Source organism: Anolis sagrei, chromosome 7 (genome assembly GCF_037176765.1).
Source record: "Anolis sagrei isolate rAnoSag1 chromosome 7, rAnoSag1.mat, whole genome shotgun sequence".
NCBI classification, from domain to species: Eukaryota; Metazoa; Chordata; class Lepidosauria; order Squamata; family Dactyloidae; genus Anolis; species Anolis sagrei.
The window spans coordinates 4,424,145-4,450,662 of record NC_090027.1 but is presented as its reverse complement, the minus strand read 5'-3'; the positions used below and the strand labels follow the sequence as shown (position 1 = coordinate 4,450,662).

General features: G+C 46.1%; 1 protein-coding gene across 10 annotated transcripts in view; it reads left to right on the top strand.

Moving 5' to 3' along the window:
* ANK1 (ankyrin 1) overlaps positions 1–26,518 on the top strand; it is a 324,523-nt gene that overhangs the window by 123,225 nt on the left and 174,780 nt on the right. For 5 of the 10 annotated variants that reach the window (XM_067470653.1, XM_067470652.1, XM_067470651.1 and 2 more), the window contains exons 2-3: positions 6,721–6,768; positions 22,332–22,433. In XM_067470653.1, the coding sequence (XP_067326754.1) occupies positions 6,721–6,768; positions 22,332–22,433 (150 nt within the window). Of the gene's footprint in view, positions 1–6,720; positions 6,769–12,455; positions 12,531–22,331; positions 22,434–26,518 lie in introns of those variants that run through there. The other 5 variants (XM_067470656.1, XM_067470654.1, XM_067470650.1 and 2 more) reach the window with 2 other exon arrangements.

Genomic DNA, 26,518 nt, shown 5'->3' with positions numbered 1-26,518 from the left:
GAGTCAGAGGGGTCGCCAATGACCATCAGAAAACACAGTATTTTCTGTTGGTCATGGCGGTTCTGTGTGGGAAGTTTGGCCCAATTTTATTGTTGGTTGGGTTCAAGATGCTCTTTGACTCTAGGTGAACTATACATCCCACCAACCATAACTCCCAGATGGTAAGGTCTGTTTCCCCAAATTCCACCAGTGTTTACATTTGGGCATATTGAGCATTCATGCCAAGTTAGGTCCAGAGTCCACAGCGCTCTCTGGATATAGGTGAACTACAACTCCAAAACTCAAGGTCAATGTCCACCAAACCCTTCTAGTATTTTCCGTTGGTCATGGGAGTTCTGTGTGCCAAGTTCAATTCCATCCTTGGTGGAGTTCAAAATGCTCCTGGATTGTAGTTGAACTATAAATCCCAGCAAGTACAACTCCCAAATATCAAGGTCTATTTTCACCAAACTTCAGCAGTGTTGACATTTGGGCATATTGAGGATTCATGCCAAGTTTGTTCCAGAGCCATCATTGTTTGAGTCCACAGTGCTCTCTGGATGTAGGTGAACTACAACTCCAAAACTCAAGGTCAATGTCCACCAAACCCTTCCAGTATTTTCTGTTGGTCATGGAAGTTCTGTGTGCCAAGTTCAATTCCATCCTTGGTAGAGTTCAAAATGCTCCTGGATTGTAGGTGAACTATAAATCCCAGCAACTACAACTCCCAAATGACAAAATCAATCCCCCCTCCCCAACATACCACCTGTCACATCAGCACTTTTAATCTGTACCCATTACATTTGGCCCGGCCCCAGTTTTATTGTGTTTTGGTGTATTGCTTTTGTTGTTTTTGATATTGCTTTAATTGTTTTGATTTGCTTTAAGTTGTGTATTTGTTATGCTATGTTTTTGAGGCCTTATTTATTTATTTATTTCATTCACTTATACCCCGCCCTTCTCACCCCGGGGGGGACTCAGGGCGGCTTACAGGGGAGGGCACAATTAGATGCCCGAAACACATAACAAGTAATACAAAAAATAACAATTCAACGCTTAAATTAAAACATCAATACATAGTAAAATCCTAAAACCTAAAACAATCTCATGTCAGGGTCCATATATCAGAGTCCATAAGTCCGTTCTACTCCGTTTGTCTTTGTCTATTCCCAGGTCCTTGAGTTAATTGTCAGAGTGACCAAAAGCTTGGTCCCACATCCAGGTCTTTAGTCTTTTCCTAAATGCTAGGAGGGAGGTCGCCGATCTAATCTCCCCAGGGAGTGAGTTCCACAGGCGGGGGGCCGCCACTGAGAAGGCCCTGCTCCTCGTCCCCGCCAGCCTCGCTTGAGAGACTGGTGGGGTCGAGAGCAGGGCCTCCCCAGAAGATCTTAAACTTCGAGGTGGGATGTAGAGGGAGATCCGTTCGGACAAATACACTGGGCCGGAACCGTATAGGGTTTTATAGGTCAAGACCAGCACTTTAAATTCTGCTCGGAATTGGATTGGCCTTATCGAGTCCTTCGGGAGATGCTAGCGGGGTACAAATAAAGGTAATAATAATAATAATAATAATAATAATAATAATAATGGGTTGTTGTTGATGAACCAACCTGGACACAGCATATTATTTGAGAACACAGAAATGCTGGACCACTCTCACAACCACCATGTCAGACTACACAGAGAAGCCATTGAAATCCACAAACATGGACAATTTCAACAGAAAGGAGGAAACCATGAAAATGAACAAAATCTGGCTACCAGTATTAAAAAACTCAAAAATTACAACAGCAAAACAACAGAGAGGAAACAAACAAGGACATCTAATCACCTCTCAACAAAAGATTCCCCCCAGGCACTTCCAAGCCATTGAATGCTAATCAAGGTGATCAGCTGAAACATTCACACCTCGCTCTAGCAGACAAGAGTCCTTTGTCTCACCCTGGTCATTCCATAGATATATAAACCCATTTTTCCTACTTCCAACAGACCTCACTACCTCTGAGGATGCTTGCTATAGATGCAGGCGAAACGTCAGGACAAAAATTGCCTCCAGAACATGGCCATATAGTCTGGAAAAACCTACAACAACCCAGTGATTCCGGCCATGAAAGCCTTCGACAATACAATAATAATAATAATAATAACTCCACCAGTATTCCAATTTGGGCATATTGAGTATTTGTGCCAAATATGGCCCTATGAATGAAAATACAACCTGCATATCAGATATTTACATTACGATTCATGACAGTAGCATAATCAGTTGTGAAATGGCAATGAAAATAATGTTATGTTTGGGGGGTCAACACAACCTGAGGATCTGAATTAAGGGGTCGGCATGAGGAAGGTTGAGAACCACTGCTTTCGATTTACTCCTGTTTTAGTATGATAAGAATTCAAGAATTATCTGATTGAACTCTGGGTTTCTTTCCCTCCCAGCTTCATGCGAGAAATAAACAGCGGTAGAATCATTAAAGGATGCTTTTAGGGTAATTTGAGGCTTTCAGAGGAGGAAATGAGAACGTTGAGAGGCACCTGCAGGAAAGAACCTGCGGAGAAGGAAGGCTGGATCCAGTCTTGGGAGGGCTCTTTGCAATGCGACATAGTCTGTGCATTGAGGGCTGCAAAGACACCCTTCTACCGTCAGAGGGAAGTGTTGGACTCTTTTGGACGGAAAAATAAATACAAGGAGATAGAACAGAAGGGGCAAATCCAACAACCTTAGGATCCGCTTCTGCCTGGCTGAGGCTTAACCTTGTTTGCCTGGCCTTAGCTAAGAAAACCCGATATATAACATATATGCGGTTGTCCTAACTCAGTGGTTCTCAACCTTCTTAATGTTGTGACCCCTTAATACAGTTCCTGATGTTGTGGTGACCCCCAACCATAACATTATTTTCGTTGCTACTTCATAACTGTAAGTTTGCTACTGTTATGAATCATAGTATAAATCCATCTAATCATAATCATAATATACAATCCATCTAAAACACAGACATGTGCCTTTCACCGTAAGAACAGAGAAGCATCCCAAGCTCTGAGGATTATTACCTGGGAAGGAATCCCACTGGAGCATTGCAGCGCACCCAAATACCTCGGAGTCACTCTGGACCGTGCTCTGACCTACAAGAAGCACTGCCTGAACATCAAGCAAAAAATGGGTGCTAGAAACAATATCATACAAAAGCTGACTGGCACAACCTGGGGATCACAACCAGACACAGTTACGGCATCTGCCCTTGTGCTGATCCCCAACCCATCTAAAACACAGACATGTGCCTTTCATCTCAAGAACAGAGAAGCATCCCGTGCTCTGAGGATGACCTGGGAAGGAATCCCACTGGAGCATTGCAGAGCACCCAAATACCTGGGAGTCACTCTGGACCGTGCTCTGACCTACAAGAAGCTCTGCCTGAACATCAAGCAAAAAGTGGGTGCTAGAAACAATATCATACAAAAGCTGACTGGCACAACCTGGGGATCACAACCAGACACAGTTACGGCATCTGCCCTTGTGCTGATCCCCAACCCATCTAAAACACAGACATGTGCCTTTCATCTCAAGAACAGAGAAGCATCCTGAGCTCTGAGGATGACCTGGGAAGGAATCCCACTGGAGCATTGCAGCACACCCAAAGACCTGGGAGTCACTCTGGACTGTGCTCTGACCTACAAGAAGCACTGCCTGAATATCAAGCAAAAAGTGGGTGCTAGAAACAATATCATACAAAAGCTGACTGGCACAACCTGAGGATCACAACCAGATACAGTGAAGACATCTGCCCTTGCGCTGTGCTACTCTGCTGCTGAGTATGCATGCCCAGTGTGGAACGCATCTCACCACACTAAAACAGTGAATGTGGCTCTGAATGAGACATGCCGTATTATCATGGGGTGTCTGCGCCCTACACCACTGGAGAAATTACACTGCTTAGCCGGTATTGCACCACCTGACATCCGCCGGGAAGTAGCAGCCAATAGTGAAAGGACCAAGGCAGAGACATCCCCAGCTGTTTGGGTGTCAGCCAGAACATCAACGACTTAAATCAAATAGTTTTCTAAGATCTACAGAGACACTCGTTGGAACACCTCAGCAAGCGAGAGTCCAAAAGTGGCAAGCTCAAACTCAGAACCTCAATCAATGGCTGATACCAAATGAGAGACTCCCCCCTGGGCACACAGAAGAAGATGAGGCGACTTGGAAGGCGCTGAACAGACTGCGCTCGGGCACCATGAGCTGCAGAGCCAACCTTCAGAAATGTGGCCACAAATTGGAATCCATGGCATGCGAGTGTGGAGAAGAGCAAACCACTGACCACCTGCTGCAATGCAACCTGAGCCCTGCCACAAGCACAATGGAGGACCTTCTTGTGGCGACACCAGAGGCACTCCAAGTGGCCAGATACTGGTCAAAGGACATTTAATCCACTACCAAACTCACAAATTTTGTATTTTGTCTGTTTGTTTGCTTTGTTCTGTTAGAAATGTAATACATCTGACTGGTTGTCTTGACACGACAAATAAATAATACAGTTCCTGATGCTGTGGTGACCCCCAACCATAACATTATTTTCGTTGCTACTTCATAACTGTAAGTTTGCTACTGTTATGAATCATAATGTAAATATTTGATATACAGGATGTATTTTCATTCACCGGACAAAATTTGGCATAAATACCCCATATGTCCAAATTTGAATACTGGTGGGATTGATGGAGGGGATTGATTTTGTCATTTGGGAGTTATAGTTGCTCGGATTTATAGTTAACCTGCAATCAAAGAGCATTCTGAACTCCATCAACGATGGAATTGAACCAAACTTGGCACACAGAACTCCCATGACCAACAGAAAAATACTGGAAGGGTTTGGTGGGCATTGACCTTGAGTTTGGGAGCTGTAGTTCACCTACATCTAGAGAGCACTCTGGAATCAATCAATGACAGATCTGAACCAAACTTGGCACGAATACTCAATATGCCCAAATGTGAACACAGGTGGAGTTTGGGGAACATAGTCCTTGACCTTTGGGAGTTGTAGTTTCTGGGATTTATAGTTCACCTACAATCAAAGAGCATTCTGAACCCCACAAATGATAGAATTGGGTCAAACTTCTCACACAGAACCCCAATGCCCAACAGAAAATACTGTGTTTTCTGATGGTCTTTGGCGACCTCTCTGACACCCCCTCATGACCCCCTCAGGGGTCCCGATCCCCAGGTTGAGAACCATTGCCCTAACTCAACAAGCCAATTGATGGCACACACAAGCAACCATTTTGGGATGTTGTGTAACAGTAACAAATCGTTAACTTTTAAAAATTGTCGTTCTTATAATATTTTACTGCCAAGGGTGGGAAGAAGCATTTTTGGGGATGTTCAGCATCATGTGTCAAAGGGACACATCCACACTATAGAATGAAAATAGGTCTTTGTTCTGTGTCAGGAGCGACTTGAGGAACTGCAAGTCGCTTCTGGTGTGAGAGAATTGGGCATCTGCAGTGATGTTGCCCAGGGGACGCCTGGAAGTTTTTTATGTTTTCCATCCTTGTGGGAGGCTTCCCTCATGTACCCACATGGGGAGCTGGAGCTGACGGAGGGAGCTCAACTTGTCCTCCCTGGATTTGAACCGATGACCTGTTTTTTCTCAAGAGAAAAAATAAGCAGACGTCTTTAAAATTAACATAATTACTTTACTTGACAAATTTCGTGTATTCAGCATACAGGTACTTTGCTTATCAGTCCAGTTACAGGTAGGATTCTCCGTGTAGTTTCTCCGTGTAGGTTACACAGGGCATCATTCTTAGAATCAACAGTCCAAATATTTAAAGCATCTCTCTGTTCTGAGAGTCTAAGAGAGTCTCTGTCTAGTCTGAAAGTCCAAGAGAGTCTGTAAGCATTCTGTTTTTACTGAAGTCTAAAGCATTCTGTTCTGAAATGGAGTCTGAGTCGTGAACAAGCCCAGACCTGATCACATCTTCTGCAGCCCCTCCCAGAACAAAGACTTAAGGAAAACACACAGACAACATAGTAAGCAATTTGAGTTATATACATAACATATATTAAGCAATTTGAGTTATATACCATTCGAGTTATATTCAGCAGCAGAGCACTCAAGCACAAGAATAGATGTCTTCACTGTGTCTGGTTGTGACCCCCAGGTTGTGCCAATCAACTTTCGAATGATATTATTTCTCACACCCACTATTTGCTTGATAGTCAAGCAGTGCTTCTCGTAAGTCAGAGCACGCTCCAGGGTAACCCCCAGGTATTTTAAAGTGTATTTTGGTTGAGACTCCATGAGACATTTGTTGAAAAATGATAGCAAGATATGCCGCCAAAACAAAGCTTTTGCAGTTGAATAAACTTCTCCCATGTTTTCATTGGAGGCTTGAGAAGGTTGATATTTCCCACAAAAACATACTTGAATGTTCTCCCTCTCGCCTTTGTTGTAGTTTCCTTGGAGGGATGATGAACATCGCAACAAACCAAAATTATAAATATGCCAGAATTTGTAAGCCATCATTAAACCACACATTCTGATAGTGGTTTGTGACTAGTTAACAAACCATGGCTTGTGAGTGGAGGTAGATTCACCCATTAAAAAGACTAGTTTCCAAGCAATCACACTATGGTGTGTCATGTTGCACAAATGTACTGATGTCATGATGCTGTGACATATATCTGTGCCAGTTTCTGGGGTGCGATGGCCTTGCTGTCCTGCTTGTGTCTTCCTATAGGTCTCCGGTTGGCTGACCGCTATGGGGGCAGAACACTGGACTAGAGAGGTACCAGGTTCCAATTTAGCTCTTTCTCGTTGTGTTGTTGGTTGTGATTGGCCAAAAATAGGAAATAACATCATCACCTTCAGTTTGTACACATTGGTGCCATTGTTGGATCCCGGTATCAAAACCATTTTGGAAAAATTCAGGGTTTTATGTATTGTCGAAGGCTTTCATGGCCGGAATCACTGGGTTGTTGTAGGTTTTTTCGGGCTGTATGGCCATGGTCTAGAGGCATTCTCTCCTGACGTTTTGCCTGCACTTTGGCAAGCATCCTCAGAGCCTCACTACCTCTGAGGATGCTTGCCAAAGTGCAGGCGAAACGTCAGGATTATTTATTTGTCGTGTCAGAACAACCAGTCTAACAGAACAAAGCAAACAAACAGAAAAATACACAACTTGTGAGTTTGGTAGCTGGTTAAATGTCCTTTGAGCAGTATCTGGCCACTTGGAGTGCTTCCGGTGTTGCCGCAAGAAGGTCCTCCATTGTGCATGTGGCAGGGCTCAGGTTGCATTGCAGCAGGTGGTCAGTGGTTTGTTCTTCTCCACACTCGCATGTCGAGGATTCTACTTTGTATCCCCATTTCTGAAGGTTGGCTCTGCATCTCGTGGTGCCAGAGCGCAGTCTGTTCAATGCCTTCCAAGTCGCCCAGTCTTCTGTGTGCCCAGGAGGGAGTCTCTCATTTGGTATCAGCCATTGGTTGAGGTGCTGGGTTTGAGCCTGCCACTTTTGGACTCTCGCTTGCTGGGGTGTTCCAGCGAGGGTCTCTGTAGATCTTAGAAAACTATGTCTAGATTTAAGTCATTGGCGTGCTGGCTGATACCCAAACAGGGAATGAGCTGGAGATGTCTCTGCCTTGGTCCTTTCACTATTGGCTGCTACTTCCCGGCGTCAGGAGAGAATGCCTCTAGACTGCGGCCATACAGCCCGAAAAAACCTACAACAATTCAGGGTTTTGCTTCATGACCCATGATTTCAAAGCTGTTTGAGCATCATTCAAGTCATTGAATCTGAAGCCATGTAGGTTGTCTTTCAGAGGTCCAAACGGGTCAAAGACAGAAGGGGTCAAATCAGGGCTTTAAAACAGCTTTAAAACCATGGGTTACGAAACAAAACCTTCCTTCCATTGGGTTGTGGTGAGTTTTCTGGGCTGTCTGGCCATGTTCCAGAAGCAATCTCCTTGATGTTTCGCCTGCATCTATGGCAGGCATCCTCGGAGGTTGTGAGGTCTACACAACCTCACAACCTTTGTGAATGCCTGCTATAGATACAGGCGAAATATCAGGAGAGAATTTATTTATTTATTTATTTATTTACTTTAGGTTCTTGTAGGTTTTTTCGGGCTATAGGGCTATGTTCTAGAGGCATTTCTCCTGACGTTTCGCCTGCATCTATGGCAAGCATCCTCAGAGGTGGTGAGGTGGCCTCTGAGGATGCTTGCCATAGATGCAGGCGAAACGTCAGGAGAAATTCCTCTAGAACATAGCCCTATAGCCCGAAAAAACCTACAAGAACCTAGTGATTCCAGCCATGAAAGCCTTCGACAATACATTTATTTACTTTATTTGTATACCGCAGTTTCTCAGCCCGTAGGCGACTCAACGCGGTTAACAACAAGAGCAAAGATTCAATGCTAACAACATACACAATTTAAAAACACTTAACACCATAGTATACTATTAGTTATACATCAATAACATCAGTAAACAACACATTAACATCTCGTAACTAGAATCGTGATCCAGCTCGTCATCCGTAATTCCGTTTCCTATATTCATTGTACTCATTGCTCTGCTTCTCCGAACGCCTGTTCGAATAGCCAGGTTTTCAGTTTTCTTCGGAACACCATTAACGAGGGGGCTGATCTAATGTCTATGGGCAGGGCGTTCCACAGCCGAGGGGCCACCACAGAGAAGGCCCTGTCTCTCGTCCCCGCCAAACGTGCCTGTGAAGCAGGCGGGATCGAGAGCAGGGCCTCCCCAGAAGATCTTAGAGTCCTGGTGGGTTCATAGGCGGAGATACGTTCGGATAGGTATCTTGGGCCAGAACCGTTGCTTCTGGAACATGGCCAGACAGCCCAGAAAACTCACAACAACCCAGTGATTCCGGCCCTAGAAGTCGACAATACATATTCCTTCCATTTTTGATGTTCCTTCAAATTTCTACGTCGGTACATCTACAATTCTTGCTGCAGTTGTCATCTGGATGAAAAATCTGTCATATGATCGATCTGTTATGCCTAGTAAGATTGCCACTGGATTCATGGGTATTTTATTACATTTTGCTGGATTGCAATTCCAATCAGTGATGAAGGATGATGGGATTGGCATGCCACAAGTTGTTCTGCCCTGCTGTTAGGCAGTGTAATGCGACTCATTCATTGTGGAGTATCACAACTTTACTTACTTACTTTACTTAGGCGATCCCTTGTTGGACGAGTAAGATGGTCTTCCTTGATGACTATTTTTGTGAGTTCGTAGGTGGCTGTGGAGCCCTGTTCTTGACCCGCATCTTCTGCCACAGTGAAGGCATTGGTTTCCAGGTGGAAGGCGGTCCCGGTCGGGGTTGGCTTGACATGCCTTCCTCCTGGCACGTTTCTCTCTTTCATCCTCCACTCGTGCCTCCTCGAATTCTGCAGCACTGCTGGTCACAGCTGACCTCCAGCTGGAGCGCTCAAGGGCCAGGGCTTCCCAGTTCTCAGTGTCTATGCCAGAGTTTTTAAGGTTGGCTTTGAGCCCATCTTTCAATCTCTTTTCCTGTCCTCCAACATTCCATTTTCCATTCTTAAGTTCAGAGTAGAGCAACTGCTTTGGGAGACGGTGGTCAGGCATCTGGACAACGTGGCCGGTCCAGCGGAGTTGATGGCAGAGGACCATCGCTTCAATGCTGGTGGTCTTTTCTTCTTCCAGCACGCTGACGTTTGTCCGCCTGTCTTCCGAAGAGATTTGCAGGATTTTCCGGAGGCAGCACTGGTGGAATTGTTCCAGGAGTTGCATGCGACGTCTGTAGACAGTCCATGTTTCGCAGGCATAGAGCAGGGTTGGGAGGACAATAGCTTTATAAACAAGCACCTTGGTATCCCTACGGATGTCCCGGTCCTCAAACACTCTCTGCTTCATTCGGGAAAATGCTGCACTCGCAGAGCTCAGGCGGTGTTGTATTTCGGTGTCGATGTTGACTTTGATGGAGAGGTGGCTGCCAAGGTAGCGGAAATGGTCAACATTTTCTAATGTTACACCATTATCACAACAAGGGGAAATAGTGAATTAGTAATTAATATTCTTAAACTCTTAGGGGTCAAGCTGTTATGCCTCATGTGCCAAAATGAATCTTGGCCAGACTTGCTTATAGGTTTGAATTGTCTTTGAAGTTGGTGAACTGTGTGCACTCCTCAATGTTGGATGCAATTCCAAAAAGAAGCAGCAGCACAAATTCTGTGCTCCGTCACCATGCGTCTCTTGGCTGATAAATGCATCTGCTCTGGAAAAGAGGGCAGAATTCTCCAGGGTTCTCCTTTCTCGTCCAGGTGCAGAGCTTGTGCGGTTTGGGGGAAGTCAAGAAGTTCAGGTGAAGGCCTCAAAGGGGGCAAAAATGGAAGCAAAGATTTAAAAATAGACCTTGAGGTTTGGGAGTGGCAGATGTTGGGATTTATAGTTCACCTACAATCAAAGAGCATTTGGAACCCCACCAATGATAGAATTGGACCAAACTTCCCACACAGAACTTCCTGCCTTGAAGGGACTTATTGGCGTGAGCCTCACTCCAGCCTCGCACGCTCTCCCTTGCCCGCACATGTCATGCACTGAGCACGCCTGCTCTCCCCTCCACGCTTGAAGTCTCAGAAACATCCCTCCTCTTGGCTGAGAGGCCAGCCAATCACAGTAGGATTTATTTATTTATTGTGTCATCCGCAACCAGAACATTGTATTACATTTCTAACAGTACAAAACAAACAAACAGATTTTTTTAAAAACACACACACAAATTTTGCAAGCTTGGTAGTTGATTCAATGTCCTTTGACCAGTATCTGGCCACTTGGAGTCCCTCTGGTGTTGCTGCAAGAAGGTCCTCCATTGTGCGTGTGGCAGGGCTCAGGTTGCATTGCAGCAGGTGGTCTGTAGTTTGCTGTTTTCCACACTCGTATGTCGTGGATTCCACTTTGTGGCCTCATTTCTTAAGGGTGGCTCTGCATCTCGTGGTGCCAGAGCGCAGTCTATTCAGCCCCTTCCAAGTCGCCCAGTCTTCTTCTGTGTGCCCAGGGGGGAGTCTCTCATCTGGTATCACCCATGGATTGAGGTTCTGGGTTTGAGCCTGCCACTTTTGAACTCTCGCTTGCTGAGGTGTTCCAGCGAGTGTCTCTGTAGATCTTCGAAAACTATTTCTTGATTTAAGTCATTGACGTTCTGGCTGATACCCAAACAAGGGATGAGCTGGAGATGTCACTGCCTTGGTCCTTTCACTATTGATTGCTACTTCCCGGCGGATGTCAGGTGATGCAATACCGGCTAAGCAGTGTAATTTCTCGAGTGGTGTAGGGCGCAGACACCCCGTGATAATTAAGAGCCACATCCACTGTTTTAGCGTGGTGAGATATGTTCCACACTGGGCATGCGTACTCAGCAGCAGAGTAGCATAGCGCAAGGGCAGATGTCTTCACTGTATCTGGTTGTGATCCCCAGGCTGTGCCCGTCAGCTTAAGTATGATATTGTTTCTAGTACCCACTTTTTGTTTGATGTTCAGGCAGTGCATCTTGTAGGTCAGAGCACGGTCCAAAGTGACTTCCAGGTATTTGGGTGCGCTGCAATGCTCCCGTGGGATCCACAGATATTATTATTATTATTATTATTATTATTAACTTTATTTGTACCCTGTTAGCATCTCCCGAAGGACTCGATGCGGCTTACACAGGCCGAAGCCTCAGAACACACACATAATAATATCAAGAGCTATTATTACCTGTGAAGAACCTTTACATAATGATGGTCATTTCAGGGCTTGGTTGAGATCTTGCGCCAGATCAGGAGATACTCGATGAGAAAGTCATCTTGGAGGGGAAACTTTTCAACCACTCCTGAATTTTTTTTCCTGGTGCCATCCCATTGCGCGAGGTCAAGAAAGGCTTTAGGAGTATACATGGAATGGAGCAAAGGGTGCAATTTTGTTCCTCAGGCAGCACGGCATCTGGGGACAGCGAGGATGGGAGAGAGAGGCTCTTTCCACCACGCCTCATCTCTGTGGAGTTTCCTTTGGGCATTATATCTCTTTGAGTTCATTAGCGGAATGGATCCTCCTTCCTCTCCCCTCCCCAGAGGCCTCAACGGAGCCTTGGACCGGCCCCATTGGAAGATGGTAAGGATGGCTGCCCTCTGGTCCCCTGGCTCTTCATCGGTCCAGAAGCAAGTGGGGCTGGGACCAGCGGCTCCTTTGACCCACTCCTGCCATGGGTTGGCAGCGGGCCGCTTGTTGCTGGGAGGCGAGTGGCTATTAAATATCCCAGCCTGACATAATGATGGTGAGAGTGGGGAGGGAAGCAAGGAACACACTCCATTAGCATCTGGCTCGCCCTGCAGCGGCTGCACCGGGAGGAAGAGAGCCTGTATTTTTAGACAGGATGCAGTGCAACTTCTTTCTGGCTCCCCCAAAGGTGGGGAATAGCTGAGGAAGGAAGGAAGGAGATTGAGAAGCAGAGGGAGACCGGACTCGGGTTTCGCCTCAAGCCCGGGACTATGGCAGCCCGACAGGGCAAGTCCGGCCCGGCTACTCCTGTGAGTATATGGCACTCTCCTCCTTCCTGCAAAATCCCTCCTGCTTTTGAACCTTCCCTCCTGCTTCTCCAATCGCCCTTGCTGTGGCGAGTATTTTTGCCTGACCCAAATGGGGCGGTGGTGGCATTTTGGCTCTCAGAGTGGCCTCATGCGTATGTGTGCATTCAGAGGTGGTTTTGCATGCTCTTCTGCATCTCTTATGGGCAAGGCCTGCCGCAGATAGGATTCGTGAGCCTTTCCATGTACATATATGTTCAAAAGCTGGCATGCACCCTCTGACGTTGTTTTGGCAGGCTGTGGAGATCCCACTTGGGCAGCCCCATTGTGGAACCGCCAGGCAGGGCTTGGGGTCAATTAAAACTTGTGCACCAGCTGCGCCCATACCTTGGGAAGTCGGATCTGGCCACGGTGGTCCACGCTCTTGTTACATCCCGATTAGATTACTGCAACGCACTCTACGTGGGGTTGCCTTTGAAGACTGTTCAGAAACTCCAACTAGTCCAGCGGGAGGCAGCCAGATTGCTCACCGGAGCGTCATACAGGGAGCATCCCACCCCCCTGCTATGTCAGCTCCACTGGCTGCCAATCCAATTCCGAGCACAATTCAAAGTGCTGGTTTTCACCTACAAAACCCTATACGGTTCCGGCCCAGTGTATCTGTCCGAATGGATCTCCCTCTACATCCCACCTCGGAGTCTAAAATCTTCTGGGGAGGCCCTGCTCTCGACCCCGCCTCTATCACAAGTGAGGTTGGCGGGGACAAGGAGCAGGGTCTTCTCGGTGGTGGCCCCTCACCTGTGGAATTCACTCCCCGGGGAAATTAGATCAGCGACATCCCTCCTTTCCTTTAGGAAAAAATTGAAAACATGGATTTGGGACCAGGCATTCGGACAATCTGGCAGATAAAGAAAGGACTTTGACGATGGACAGGAATTGACTAAGTGGAATGGAATTATGGAACTCGGAAAGACGAACGCTGAGCATGAGATTAGTTTTATTGATTGTGTTAGATACCGACTGTTTTAACTGTGATAATTGTTTTAACTATGGTTTTGTACGTTATTTGTATTTTGTGTAGGCATCGAATTGTGGGTTTATTTATTTATTATTTATTTATTTGGGGTTCTTTTACCCCGCCCTTCTCACCCCGAAGGGGACTCAGGGTGGCTTACAAAGGCAAAGGCACAATTCGATGCCTGCATCATAAAACAATCATACACAAAATTACATCAGTTCACAGTTGACAACAATTCATGCATTATAATCATAAAACCAATAAAATCAATAAAACCAAATACAAACCCAATTTCTCCTCTTACATGGTCAGCGTTCGCTACTCATAGATCTAGTTTTACGTTCCACTTCATCAATCCTGTTGGTCTTACTCGCCTGATTGTCTGATTTAATTGCCAGAGTGCCCAAAGTTCTGGTCCCATAACCAAGTCTTCACCCTCCTCCTAAAGGCGAGGAGGGATGATGATGCCCTGATTTCCCCCGGGAGTGAGTTCCACAGGTGGGGGGCCACTACTGAGAAAGCCCTGTTCCTCGTCCCCACCAGCCTCACTTGTGACAATGGTGGGGTCGAGAGCAGGGCCTCCCCAGATGATCTCAAACTCCGGGGTGGGACGTAGAGGGAGATATGTTCGGACAGATACACTGGACCGGAACCGTATAGGGTTTTGTAGGTCAAAACCAGCACCTTGAATTGTGCTCGGAACTGAATCGGCAGCTAGTGGAGCTTTGCACAGCAGGGGGATGGTATGCTCCCTGTATGTCGCTCTGGTGAGCAATCTGGCTGCCGCTCGCTGGACTAGTTGAAGTTTCCGAACAGTCTTCAAGGGCAACCCCACGTAGAGAGCGTTGCAGTAGTCTATTTGGGATGTAACAAGAGCATGGACCACCATGGCCAGATCAGACATACTGACGTACGGGCGCAACTGGTGCACAAGTTTTAATTGCGCAAAAGCTCTCCCAGCCACCGCTGAAACCTGGGGTTCCAGGCTCAGCGATGAGTCCAGGATCACTCCCAAGCTGCCAAGGGTTGAGAAGGGCGGGGTAGAAGTACCCGAAATAAATAAATAAATAAATAAATAAATCCAGGAGAAGCAGAGCCCTGTTTCCTAGGAGGAGGAAGCCAAGCTGAGCACGAAAGGAGCACAAGGCCGCCTTGCCCAGGAGCGCTTCTCCCTCTCCTTCTGCAAAAGGAACCTCAGCTGTTCCTCCCCAACTAACCCTTGGCACACCTTCAGTTTCACCCAACCTCTCTTTAATTCCCTCCTCCATTCAATGCCAAAGCCATTCGCCACAGCAGATGGGAATTCTTGGTTTGTCTTGGTGTTGGGCATTCCCAGCTGTAACCCAGAGCTGGAGATCTCCAAGTGGGTCAGGCTTTGCTTCCTTTTCACAAAGAGGGAGACATCTTCAAGCATCACTGAGTATTTGGAAGGTTGTGAGAGTGGTCCGGCATTTCTGTATTCTCAAATAATATGTTGGGTCCAGGTTGGTTCGTCAGGTGCTCTGCTATGGCTGACTTCTCTGGTTGAAGTAGTCTGCAGTGCCTTTCATGTTCCTTGATGCGTGTGTTGGGCAATGTTGCATTTGGTGGTCCCTATGTATACTTGTCCACAGCTGCACGGTACACGGTAGACTCCTGCAGAAGTGAGAGGATCCCTCTTGCCCTTTGCTAAATGGAGCATTTGTTGGATTTTCTTAGTGGGTCTGGAGATAGTTTGTATGTTGTGTTACCTTCATCAGTTTCCCTATGTGGTCAGTGGTTCCCTTGATGTATGGCAAGAACACTTCAATAATAATAATAATAATAATAATAATAACAACAACAACAACAACTACTACTACTACTACTACTACTACTACTTTGGGACTTCCAAATTCAATCTGACAGAGTTTTGGAGCACAATGCTCTTGACCTCATGATCGTGGAAAAAAACAAAGTATGGATCATCAGTGTTGCAAGCTCACGCAACAGCAGAATTGATGAGCATTTGGAAAAGCTTGTGCGATACAAGGATTTAAAGATCGAACTGCAAAGACTGTGGCACAAGCCAGTCAAGGGGGTCCCAGTGGTGATCAGCACACTGGGTGCAGTGCCCAGACACCTTGGTCTGCACTTAAAAACAATCGGCACTGATAAAATTACCACCTGACAGCTACAAAAAGCCACCCTACTGGGATCTGCACACATTATTCACCGATACATCACACAGTCCTAGACACTTGGGAAGTGTCTGACGTGTGATCCAATACAACAACAAGCAGAGTGATCTTGTTTGCTTTGTACTAATTTTGTTGTGTATCTAATAATAATAATAATAATAATAATAATAATAATAATGATACTCTGGCACAAGTCAGTCAAGGTGTCTCAGTGGAGATCGGCACACTGGGTGCAGTGCCCGAAGACCTTGGCCTGCACTTAAAAACAATCGGTGCTGACAAAATTACCATCTGTCAGCTGCAAAAGTCCACCTTACTGGGATATGCATGCATTATTTGCCAATACATCACACAGTCCTAGACACTTGGGAAGTGTCCCATGTGTGATTCAATACAACAGCCAGCAGAGTGATCTTGTTTGCTGTGTACTAATTTTGTTGTGTATCTAATAATAATAATAATAATAATAATAATAATAATAATAATACTCTGGCACAAGCCAGTCAAGGGGGTCTCAGTGGAGATCAGCACACTGGGTGCAGTGCCCAAAGACCGTGGCCTGCACTTAAAAACAATCAGCACTGACAAAATTACTACCTGCCAGCTACAAATGGCCACCCTACTGGGATCTGCACACATTATTTGCCAATACATCACACAGTCCTAGACACTTGGGAAGTGTCCGATGTGTGATCCAATACAACAGCCAGGAGAGTGATCTTGTTTGCTGTGTACAAATTTTGTTTGTATCTAATAATAATAATAATAATAATAATAATAATAATAATAATAGTACACTGGCACAAGCCAGTCAAGGGGGTCTCAGTGGACATCGGCACACTGGGTGCAGTGCCCAAAGACCTTGGCCTGCACTTAAAAACAATCAGTGCTGACAAAATTACCATCTGTCACCCTACTTGGAGCTGCACACATTATTTGCCAATACATCACACAGTCCTAGACACTTGGGAAGTGTTTGACGTGGGATTGAATACAAAATACAGCATTGTGATCTTGTTTGCTGTGCTCTAATCATGTTGTGTTTCAAATAATGATGATGATGTTGTTGTTGTCAGCTGCAACTGGAGTTGTAATCCGGCACTCAGACCAAAAGGCAAACTTCTCCATCTTTTCCTAACTATTTTGTCCTTCCTCACTTAATAACTTTTGCCATCTTGGTGTCATGCTGATGTTGTGTTGCCCTGGTTTTCACCTGCCAAGGGGTATCAGACAGGATATCTTTGTTTCTCGGCCTGACCTGGAGACGCGAGGGAGTTAAACCTGGAATGGGCTGCCTGCAAAGCAAGGCACAGCTCCTCCCTGGCTTGGATCTGGCTCTGGGGTGAGGAAGGACAAGAGAAATCGTTTGGGCAGCTTTGGGGTGAGGCCAGGTCCTCTTCCATTCACAAATGCCCCTCGGCTTGTGCCGGTTGCCAGCTTGTTTTCTTCTCCCCTGTGAGGCTCCTTTCCCAGCCGAGGGTCCCACACAGGAAATGCTCGGTTAATTTTAGCCGGAGGATCTCCGTTACCTCTGCTTCTCGGGCACCTGATGCTCCACTTTCCTTTTGCAAAGGGAGGGATTTCCATTCCCGAAGGCTGATGCAAGGTTCCCAATTGAGTCCGTCCATCTTCTGCAGGGCTAAATCCTGACTCAGGTCAACTTCCAGATAAATCCCAGCTGGGGGAAGTTCTTTCCCTCGACTGGAAGCAGAATTTACTTTGCAAAAGAGTTAGTCGAAAGGTGTTTGAGAAGGTCATCATATGTTAGTTTGTGTACCAGTGTTGTTTTGTTTCAGACATGGTTTTGCCAGTTTCTTCATCACATTTACTGAATTCCATTATTTATTTATTTATTATTCAAACGTATATGCGGCCATTCCCCTGGGGCTCGGAGCGGCTTACAAGAATGGCTAAAATCGAACACAATTTAAAAACAATTTAAAACAATTTAAAAACAGCAATATCAAAGATCAAAGGCCTGTCGAAACAGATATCTCTTACACGCCCTGCGGAAAGCTGATAGGTCCCACAAGGCACGGACTTCAGGTGGCAGAGTATTCCAGAGTGATGGTGCCACTGCTGTGAAGGCTCTGCGTCTGGTTGCTGTTAGACACAAGGTCTTGACACTGGGAATTTCCAATGATCTTGGTCCTCAGAATGGAGGGATCTCTGGGGTTGGGAGGGGGAGAGGCGGTCCCTCAGGGACACCGGCCCCAGACCATGTAAGGCCTTCAAGGTGAGTCCCATCACTTTGAAAGTGATCCGGTGCTCAATTGGTAACCAATGCAGCTGCAGTAATATTGGGGTTATGTGGCATCTCATCAGAATTCCCTGAAGAAGCCGAGCAGCTGCTTTTTGTACCAATTTGAGCTTCCGGATCACTGACAGAGGAAGGCCAATGTAGAGGGCGTTACAGTAGTCCAGTCTTGAGATGACTGTGGCCTGGATCACCGTAGCTAGGTCGTCCCTGGACAAGGAGGGGGCCAGCCGTCTAGCCTGCCGCAGGTGAAAGAAGGTGGTTCTGCTCAGGGCGGAGACCTGGGCCTCCATTGTCAGAAAGAGAGGGTCCAAAAGGACTCCCAGACTCTTGACCAACAATGACAGGCATAGCGTCTCACCATCCAAGTTAGGCAACTGGATATCCCCACTGCCATAGGATCTCCATCTTTGCAAGATTCACCCTCAACCTGCTGGCACGCAGCCATCCAGTAACGGCCTCGAGGCACTGATGGAAGGAATCGGGTACAGAGTCCGGTCGGCCTTCCATCTTCAGCACCAGCTGAGTGTCATCGGCGTACTGATAACACTCCAGCCCAAAACCTCGAACCAGCTGAGCAAGTGGTCGCATAGAGATGTTAAACAAGAGAGGGGAGAGAATGGCCCCCTGAGGAACCCCACAAGACAGAGAGAGGGGACCTCTCAGAGACCAGGCCTCCCCTCTCCACTCGCTGTCCACGGTTGTGAAGGAAGGAGGACAGCCAATTCAAAGCTGTCTCCCTGACTCCAACAGCAGCAAGGCGGTGGGTCAAAAGATTGTGGTCGACTGTGTCCAATGCTGCTGTGAGATCCAATAACACAAGCAGCGCCGACCCGCCCTGGTCAAGCATGGAGTGCTGTGCTTAAAATCTGGGAAGCCACTCTTGTTATCATATTAGTTTGGCTTCAAGTGTAGGAGAGAGCATTCTTGGCGTATTTTAAGCGTGAGGGCCAGCATTCTTTTAAAACGTTTCATGAGGTGGCAGGGATGTGGATTTTTTGAAGTAATCAAGATGTTTGGCCATTTCTGTAATGTGATGGCATTCGTTGCTCCCAGGTTTACAATAAAACATTTCCCCAATTTGTGGGAGGGGATATTGTGGGAGGAGCCAAAAGTGCCCTTGTTGGGGAAAGCATTCCCTTTTGCTCACCGAGTTTTTACTTTGCCAAAACAATTCCTTTCTTAAAAATAGCCTTTCCAGGTCCTTTCCTTTCCTTCCATTCCCTCCCTTCCGTGATATGTCTGTGCCTTGTGTTGCATGGAGAAGCCAAGAGAGAAGGATGATGATGATGATGATGATGATGATGATGATGATGATGGACAGCAAGTTAAACATGAGCCAACAATGTCATGTGGCGGCACAAAAGCCAATGGGATTTTGGCTTTTATCAATAGGATCATAGTGTTTAGATCCAGGGAAGTCATGCTCCCCATGTTCTATTCTGCCTTGGTTAGACCACACCTGGAATATTGTGTCCAATTTTGGGCACCACAATTGAAGGGAGATATTGACAAGCTGGAAAGTGTCCAGAGGAGGGCCACTAAAATGATCCAGGGTCTGGAGAACAAGCCCTATGAGGAGCGGCTTAAAGAGCTGGGCATGTTTAGTCTGAAGAAGAGAAGGCTGAGAGGAGGCACAATGAGGGCCATGTATAAATACGTGAGAGGAAGCCACAGGGAGGAGGAGGAAGCAAGCTTGTTTTCCGCTTCCCTGGAGACTAGGACGCGAAACAATGGCTTCAAACTACAAGAGAGGAGATTCCACCTGAACATGAGGAAGAACTTCCTGACTGTGAGAGCCGTTCAGCAGTGGAACTCTCTGCCCCTGAGTGTGGTGGAGGCTCCTTCTTTGGAAGCTTTTAAACCAATGGTTCTCAACCTGGGGTCCCTAGATGTTTTTGGCCTTCAACTCCCAGAAATTCTAGCAGCTGGTAAATTGGCTGGGATTTCTGGGAGTTTTAGGCCAAAAACATCTGGGGACCCCAGGTTGAGAACCACTGTTTTAAACAGTGGATGGCCATCTGTCAGGAGTGCTTTGAATGCAATTTCCCTGCTTCTTGGCAGAATGGAGTTGGACTGGATGCCCCACGAGGTCTCTTCCAACTCTATGATTCTGTGATTTGACGATGATGATGATGATGATGGTTATTATTATTATTATTATTATTATTATTATTATTATTATGCCATGTCTCCATGCTGTTCAGTCCTGGGAGTCATAGTTTTCCAAGATCCATACCCTTCCCTTGGTGCATTTACACTATGGAATAAATGCTCTTGGACCCCACTTTAAATACCATAGCTCCATACTATGCAGTACTGGAATTTATAGTTTCCTAAGGTCCATACTCTTCTCTGGACGCATCTGCACTGGAGAATAAATGCAATCAGGACACATTTCAAATACCATTATTATTGTATTGTTGAAGGCTTTCATGGCCTGAATCACTAGGTTGTTGTAGGTTTTTTCGAGCTATATGGCCCGAAAATGCCTCTAGACCATAGCCATATAGCTCGAAAAAACCTACAACAACCATTATTATTTTTCATAGAATCATAAGGCTCTTCAGCTTAGAAATGGAGATGAGCACCAGAGTCACAGAGTCGGACAAGACTAGACTTAATGCCAGGGGAAAACCTTTAGCTTTGACTTATCTAATATGTTTATTATCCCGGAAGTGGATTCAGCACTGTGGGCAGCTCCAAACACAGAAAGAAACTCCCCTTTGGAGCTCTCTTGTCCCTTTTTCGGAGGAGTGATTTGTTGCGTGCCACGAATCATGTGTTTGACAACATTTGAAAAACTTGCAGTGTCACGTCAGACCTTTTCAAAATGTGCGCAGTGTGCTTTAGCCAATGTGGACACCTGTCCATTCGATAAGACCATTTCAAAGATGTTCAGACAGACTTCCATGGATGTCTTTTCCGTGACCTCCCTCTCCTGTTCTAGATGCAACTAGCACATGCTGGAGGAGAGAGATGTCCTCCTTTGGATAGGTTGAGAAGGAGCACCAGGATTGTGGCGCAGCTGGCTGAGTGTCAGCTGCATTAAGATCACTCTGACCAAAAGGTCATGAGTTCGAAGCCAGCCCGGGTTGGAGTGGGTTTCCAACCAATTGCGTGTAGCCTGTTGTCGACCTTTGCAACCCGAAAGACAGTTGCATCTGTCAAGTAGGAAAATAAGGTATCACCTTAAAGTGTGGGGAGGCTAAATTAACTCATTTATGAGGCCATAAAGAAGACTCCAGCAAAGCATTCCAGCGGGGAAGCATGCGGGGAATGCGGAAATGCTTCATCAGCGTCGCAGATGGACGATTAAAGCGACAGCTTCCCTGGCGGCCAGAAAAAGTTAAATAGCCTCTGTCTATGTCTGTATATGTTGTAGGTCAAAATTGGCATTGAATGTTTACAATATATGTGTACACTGTAATCCCCCCTGAGTCCCCTGTGGGGTGAGGAGAAGGGCGGAATAGAAAAGCTGTAAGTAAATAAATAAACAAATAAATAATATTTATTTATTTATTTATTTACTTTGCTTCTATACCGCTGTTCTCAGCCCGAAGGCGACTCACAGCGGTGTACAACATAGAAAAACAGGGTTCAAAATTCAAGACACAATCTAAAACAATGCACAATCCAGTATTAACAACAACATTATCATCAAAAACATCGTCAATTACTACAAAAGTCATTCCACATCGTCTCATCGTCCAAACCACAATCTAGTATCATTTTCCGTTGTTCCATTCCTATCGTCCTTACCAATCATTGCACTTCTTGTTCGAACGCCTTCTTGAACAGCCAAGTTTTTAATTTTCTGTGGAAGATCATCAGGGAAGGTGCCAGTCTGATGTCCACGGGAAGAGTGTTCCACAGCCGAGGAGCCACCACCGAGAAGGCCCTATCTCTCGTCCCCGCCAGGCGTGCCTGTGAGGCAGGCGGGATCGAGAGCAGGGCCTCTCCGGAAGATCTCAAAGTCCTGGTGGGCTCATAGGCCGAGATGCGGTCCGTTAGGTATCTTGGGCCTGAACCGTTTAGGGCTTTATAGGCCAACGCCAGCACCTTGAATTGAGCCCGGTAGCAAATCGGCAGCCAGTGGAGCTGGTACAACAAGGGGGTTGTGTGCTCCCTGCGTCCCGCTCCTGTTAGTAACATGGCTGCCACACGTTGGACCAATTGAAGCTTCCGGGCCGTCTTCAAGGGCAACCCCAGGAGGCTGCGGGCCATTGGAAGCTATTCACTGCTTTCTCTAGGCTATCTTTAATTTTTAGGTGCCAGGTGTTGTTGTATTCCCATAAGAACCCGGCCTTAGACGACCCAGGAAAGCAAGACCCGTGCATTAACCATTTCCCTCCTCTTCTCTCTCCAAGGCCGATGCTGCGACAAGCTTCTTGCGGGCAGCGCGATCTGGGAATCTGGACAAAGCCTTGGATCACTTGAGGAATGGAGTGGACATCAACACCTGCAACCAGGTAGGCTCTGGGACTCGTGACTGGTTCCCCCTGCTTTCTCCATTCCACCATTTTTGGATGCTCATGGATCCTCACCTGCCCCTGAAATCATACATTCGTTTTGGTTGGTCATTTGTATTGTTTTACTTAATAGAGGTTGTTTTTCCTACATGCTCAATTTCCCATTTTTCCTCAAACTTCTACTGAGAGGCGCAGGTCCCATGAGAAACAATTGCATCAGAAATTGGGGTGTCTTATATAAAACAACAAAAGAAGAATTTGCTTTCGGAAATGTTGGAGAGGGAAGGTTTTGAATTGGTGGGCGCAGAAGGGCCAAACGTAACTTTCCCCCCCTCCAATCCTGAGAAAATGCTTGGATGCCATCACCGCACCTAGAGATAGGTAGTAGCCACTGCCCACCATTCTTTGAGCATTCATTGGGTGGGTCTTGGTCTTCCTCTCACTTCTGCAAGAGGTTCTTCCGCTTTGCCCAGGCTTTCTTTGAAGGGCGCGAGCAGGACGGAGCCCGTGTCCTTGTGAAACCCATTTGGCATTCAGGACCTGCCATCTGACGGTGACTCACCTGGCTCATCCGGATGCATTCCCCAGGCAGCCCTGAAAGATGGAGCCGGCCCTATTTGTCTGCCCAGCTCCATGGAAGAATGGGTTTGCATAGAGAAGGGCTCCCTTGCATTCCGTTCACGTTGTGGCCCATGAGATGTATCCAGCAAACTCTCAGGCCTTGCAACAGATCTCTCGGTGTCCTCCTCTGAGGGATCAGATGCAAAGCCACAATTCACGGTAGCCGTTCTGGATGCCTCATCTAGACTGTGTGATTGGTATTCATGATTACTAGTTTAGGGAATGCATAGGGACTGAGAACCTTCCCTAGTGCATTTTCACCATGCAGCAGCCACTGCAAACCACTGGGGTCTGTTCCCCTGTCAATCAGGATGCGGCTCATGGATGTTTATGCAGCCCCATAGGATTGATCTCTGATGTGAACATGGTTGTGACAGGGATCTCCTGACAGTTATATCGAGATTGTTTGTAAGAGAAGGGTAGAAAAACAAAAGTGCTGGGTTTCTGTCAATGAGAGAACAGACCTTTGTTGTTCACAACAGCTACTGCCTGATAAGTGTGGATGAGCACTTAGCCTGGGAGATGCGATTAGCTCCATAACTGGAGTATCTGGATAGGTGATCTGCTTATGTTTATTATTTATTTATTTAAAACATTTATATTCTATGTATTGTCGAAGGCTTTCATGGCCGGAATCACTGGGTTGTTGTAGGTTTTTCCGGGCTATATGGCCATGTTCTGGAGGCAATTTTTCTCCTGACGTTTTGCCTGCATCTATGGCAAGCATCCTCAGAGGTAGTGAGGTCTGTTGGAACTAGGAAAAATGGGTTTATATATCTGTGGAATGACCAGGGTGGAACAAAGGACTTTTGTCTGCCGGGGCTAGCTGTGAATGTTTCAGCTGATCACCTTGATTAGCATTCAATGGCTTGGAAGTGCCTGGGGGGAATCTTTTGTTGAGAGTGATTTTATGTGCCTGTTTGTTTCCCCTCTTTTGTTTTGCTGTTGTGATTTTTGAGTCCTTTAATACTGTTAGCCAGATTTTGTTCATTTTCATGGTTTCTTCCTTTCTGTTGAAATTGTCCACATGCTTGTGGATTTCAATGGCTTCTCTGTGTAGCCTGACATGGTGGTTGTGAGAGTGGTCCAGCACTTCTGTGTTCTCAAATAATCTGCTGTGTCCAGGTTGGTTCCTCGGGTGCTCTGCTATGGCTGACTTCTCTGGTTAGAGTAGTTTGCAGTGCCTTTCATGTTCCTTGTGTCTGCGCAGTGCTGAGTGTGGTGGTCCCTATGTAGACTTGTCCACAGCTGCATGGTACACAGGAGAAAATCCAATGAATGCTCCATTCAGCAAAGGACAAGAGGGATCCTCTCACCTCTGCAGGAGTCTACCATGTACCATGTAGCTGTGGACAAGTCTACATAGGGACCACCAAACGCAGCATTGCCCAGACACGCATCAAGGAACATGAAAGGCACTGCAGACTACTCCAACCAGAGAAGTCAGCCATAGCAGAGCACCTGATGAACCAACCTGGACACAGCAGATTATTTGAGAACACAGAAGTGCTGGACCACTCTCACAACCACCATGTCAGACCACACAGAGAAGCCAGTGAAATACACAAGCATGTGGACAATTCCAACAGAAAGGAAGAAACCATGGAAATGAACAAAATCTGGCTACCAGTATTAAAAAACTCAAAAATTACAACAGCAAAACAACAGAGGGGAAACAAACAGGCACATAAAATCACTCTCAACAAAAGATTCCCCCCAGGCCCTTCCAAGCCATTGAATGCTAATCAAGGTGATCAGCTGAAACATTCACACCTAGCCCCAGCAGAAAAAAGTCCTTTGTCCCACCCTGGTCATTCCACAGATATATAAACTCAATTTTCCTACTTCCAACAGACCTCACTACCTCTGAGGATGCTTGCCATAGATGCAGGCGAAACGTCAGGACAAAAATTGCCTCCAGAACATGGCCATATAGCCCGGAAAAACCTACAACAACCCATTTATATTCTGTTTTTATGTTTTGGTTTTATGTTTCATGTGTATTGTTTATATGCTTTGTTTTTTTTATTATTATGTTGTTTATTTTATTGTAATGTTGTATTTTTTGGATGGTAATTTGTTGTTCGGGCTTGGCCCCATGTAAGCCGCTCCGAGTCCCCATTGGGGGAGAAGTATAAATAAAGATTATTATTATTATTATTATTATTATTATTATTATTATTCCGCCCTTCTCACCCCAAAGGGGACTCAGGGCGGAGCACAGTATATACATGGCAAACATTCAATGCCGGGACACAAATTCACATACACATACATATACATTAAAAAACATTTATCAAAATATTAACATAGAATCATAGAATCATAGAATCAAAGAGTTGGAAGAGACCTCAAGAGCCATCCAGTCCAACCCCATTCTGCCAAGAAGCAGGAATATTGCATTCAAATCACCCCTGACAGATGGCCATCCAGCCTCTGCTTAAAAGCTTCCAAAGAAGGAGCCTCCACCACACTCCGGGGCAGAGAGTTCCACTGCTGAACGGCTCTCACAGTCAGAAAGTTCTTCCTAATGTTCAGATGGAATCTCCTCTCTTGTACATACACCATTTAAAACTGTCCTAGTCATCCGTGTCATATATAATTGGCCTGGTCATCTTTTCTCTTGCCACTTTATTGCCCTGCTATATTTTATTTATTTTTTATTTATTTATTTTGCGTATTTCTACCCCGCCCTTCTCAACCCCCGAGGGGGGGACTCAGGGCGGCTTCCAAAAGGCACAATTCGATGCCTACACAATAATACAGATAAACATATAAAAACAGCAATTAAAGCAGTTATAACAGTTAAAAACAATCAATTATATATCACAGTCAATAAAATCAGTCTTATGCTCAGCATTCGCCAGCTCAGAATCCATAAATTCATTCCTCATTGCCCGTTCCTATCAGTCGTCGTTGTCCTTTATTTATCTGCCAGATTACCCAAACGCCTGGTCCCAAATCCACGTTTTTAATTTCCTTCTAAAGAAAAGGAGGGATGTCGCTGATCTAATTTCCCTGGGGAGAGAATTCCATAGGTGAGGGGCCACCACCGAGAAGGCTCTGCTCCTCGTTCCCGCCAATCTCACTTGTGATAGAGGTGGGGCCGAGAGCAAGGCCTCCCCAGAAGATCTTAAACTCCAAGGCGGGACGTAGAGGGAGATGCATTCGGACAGGTACGCTGGGCCGGAGCCGTATAGGGTTTTGTAGGTCAAAACCAGCAATTTGAATTGTGCTTGGAACTGCATCGGCAGCCAGTGGAGCTGACATAACAGAGGGGTAGTATGCTCCCTGTATGACGCTCCGGTGAGTAATCTGGCTGCCTCCCGCTGGACTAATTGAAGTTTCCGAACAGTCTTCAAAGGCAACCCCACGTAGAGTGTGTTGCAGTAATCTATTTGGGATGTAACAAGAGCATGGACCACTGTGGCCAGATCCGACTTCCCAAGGCTATAAGATTGCCA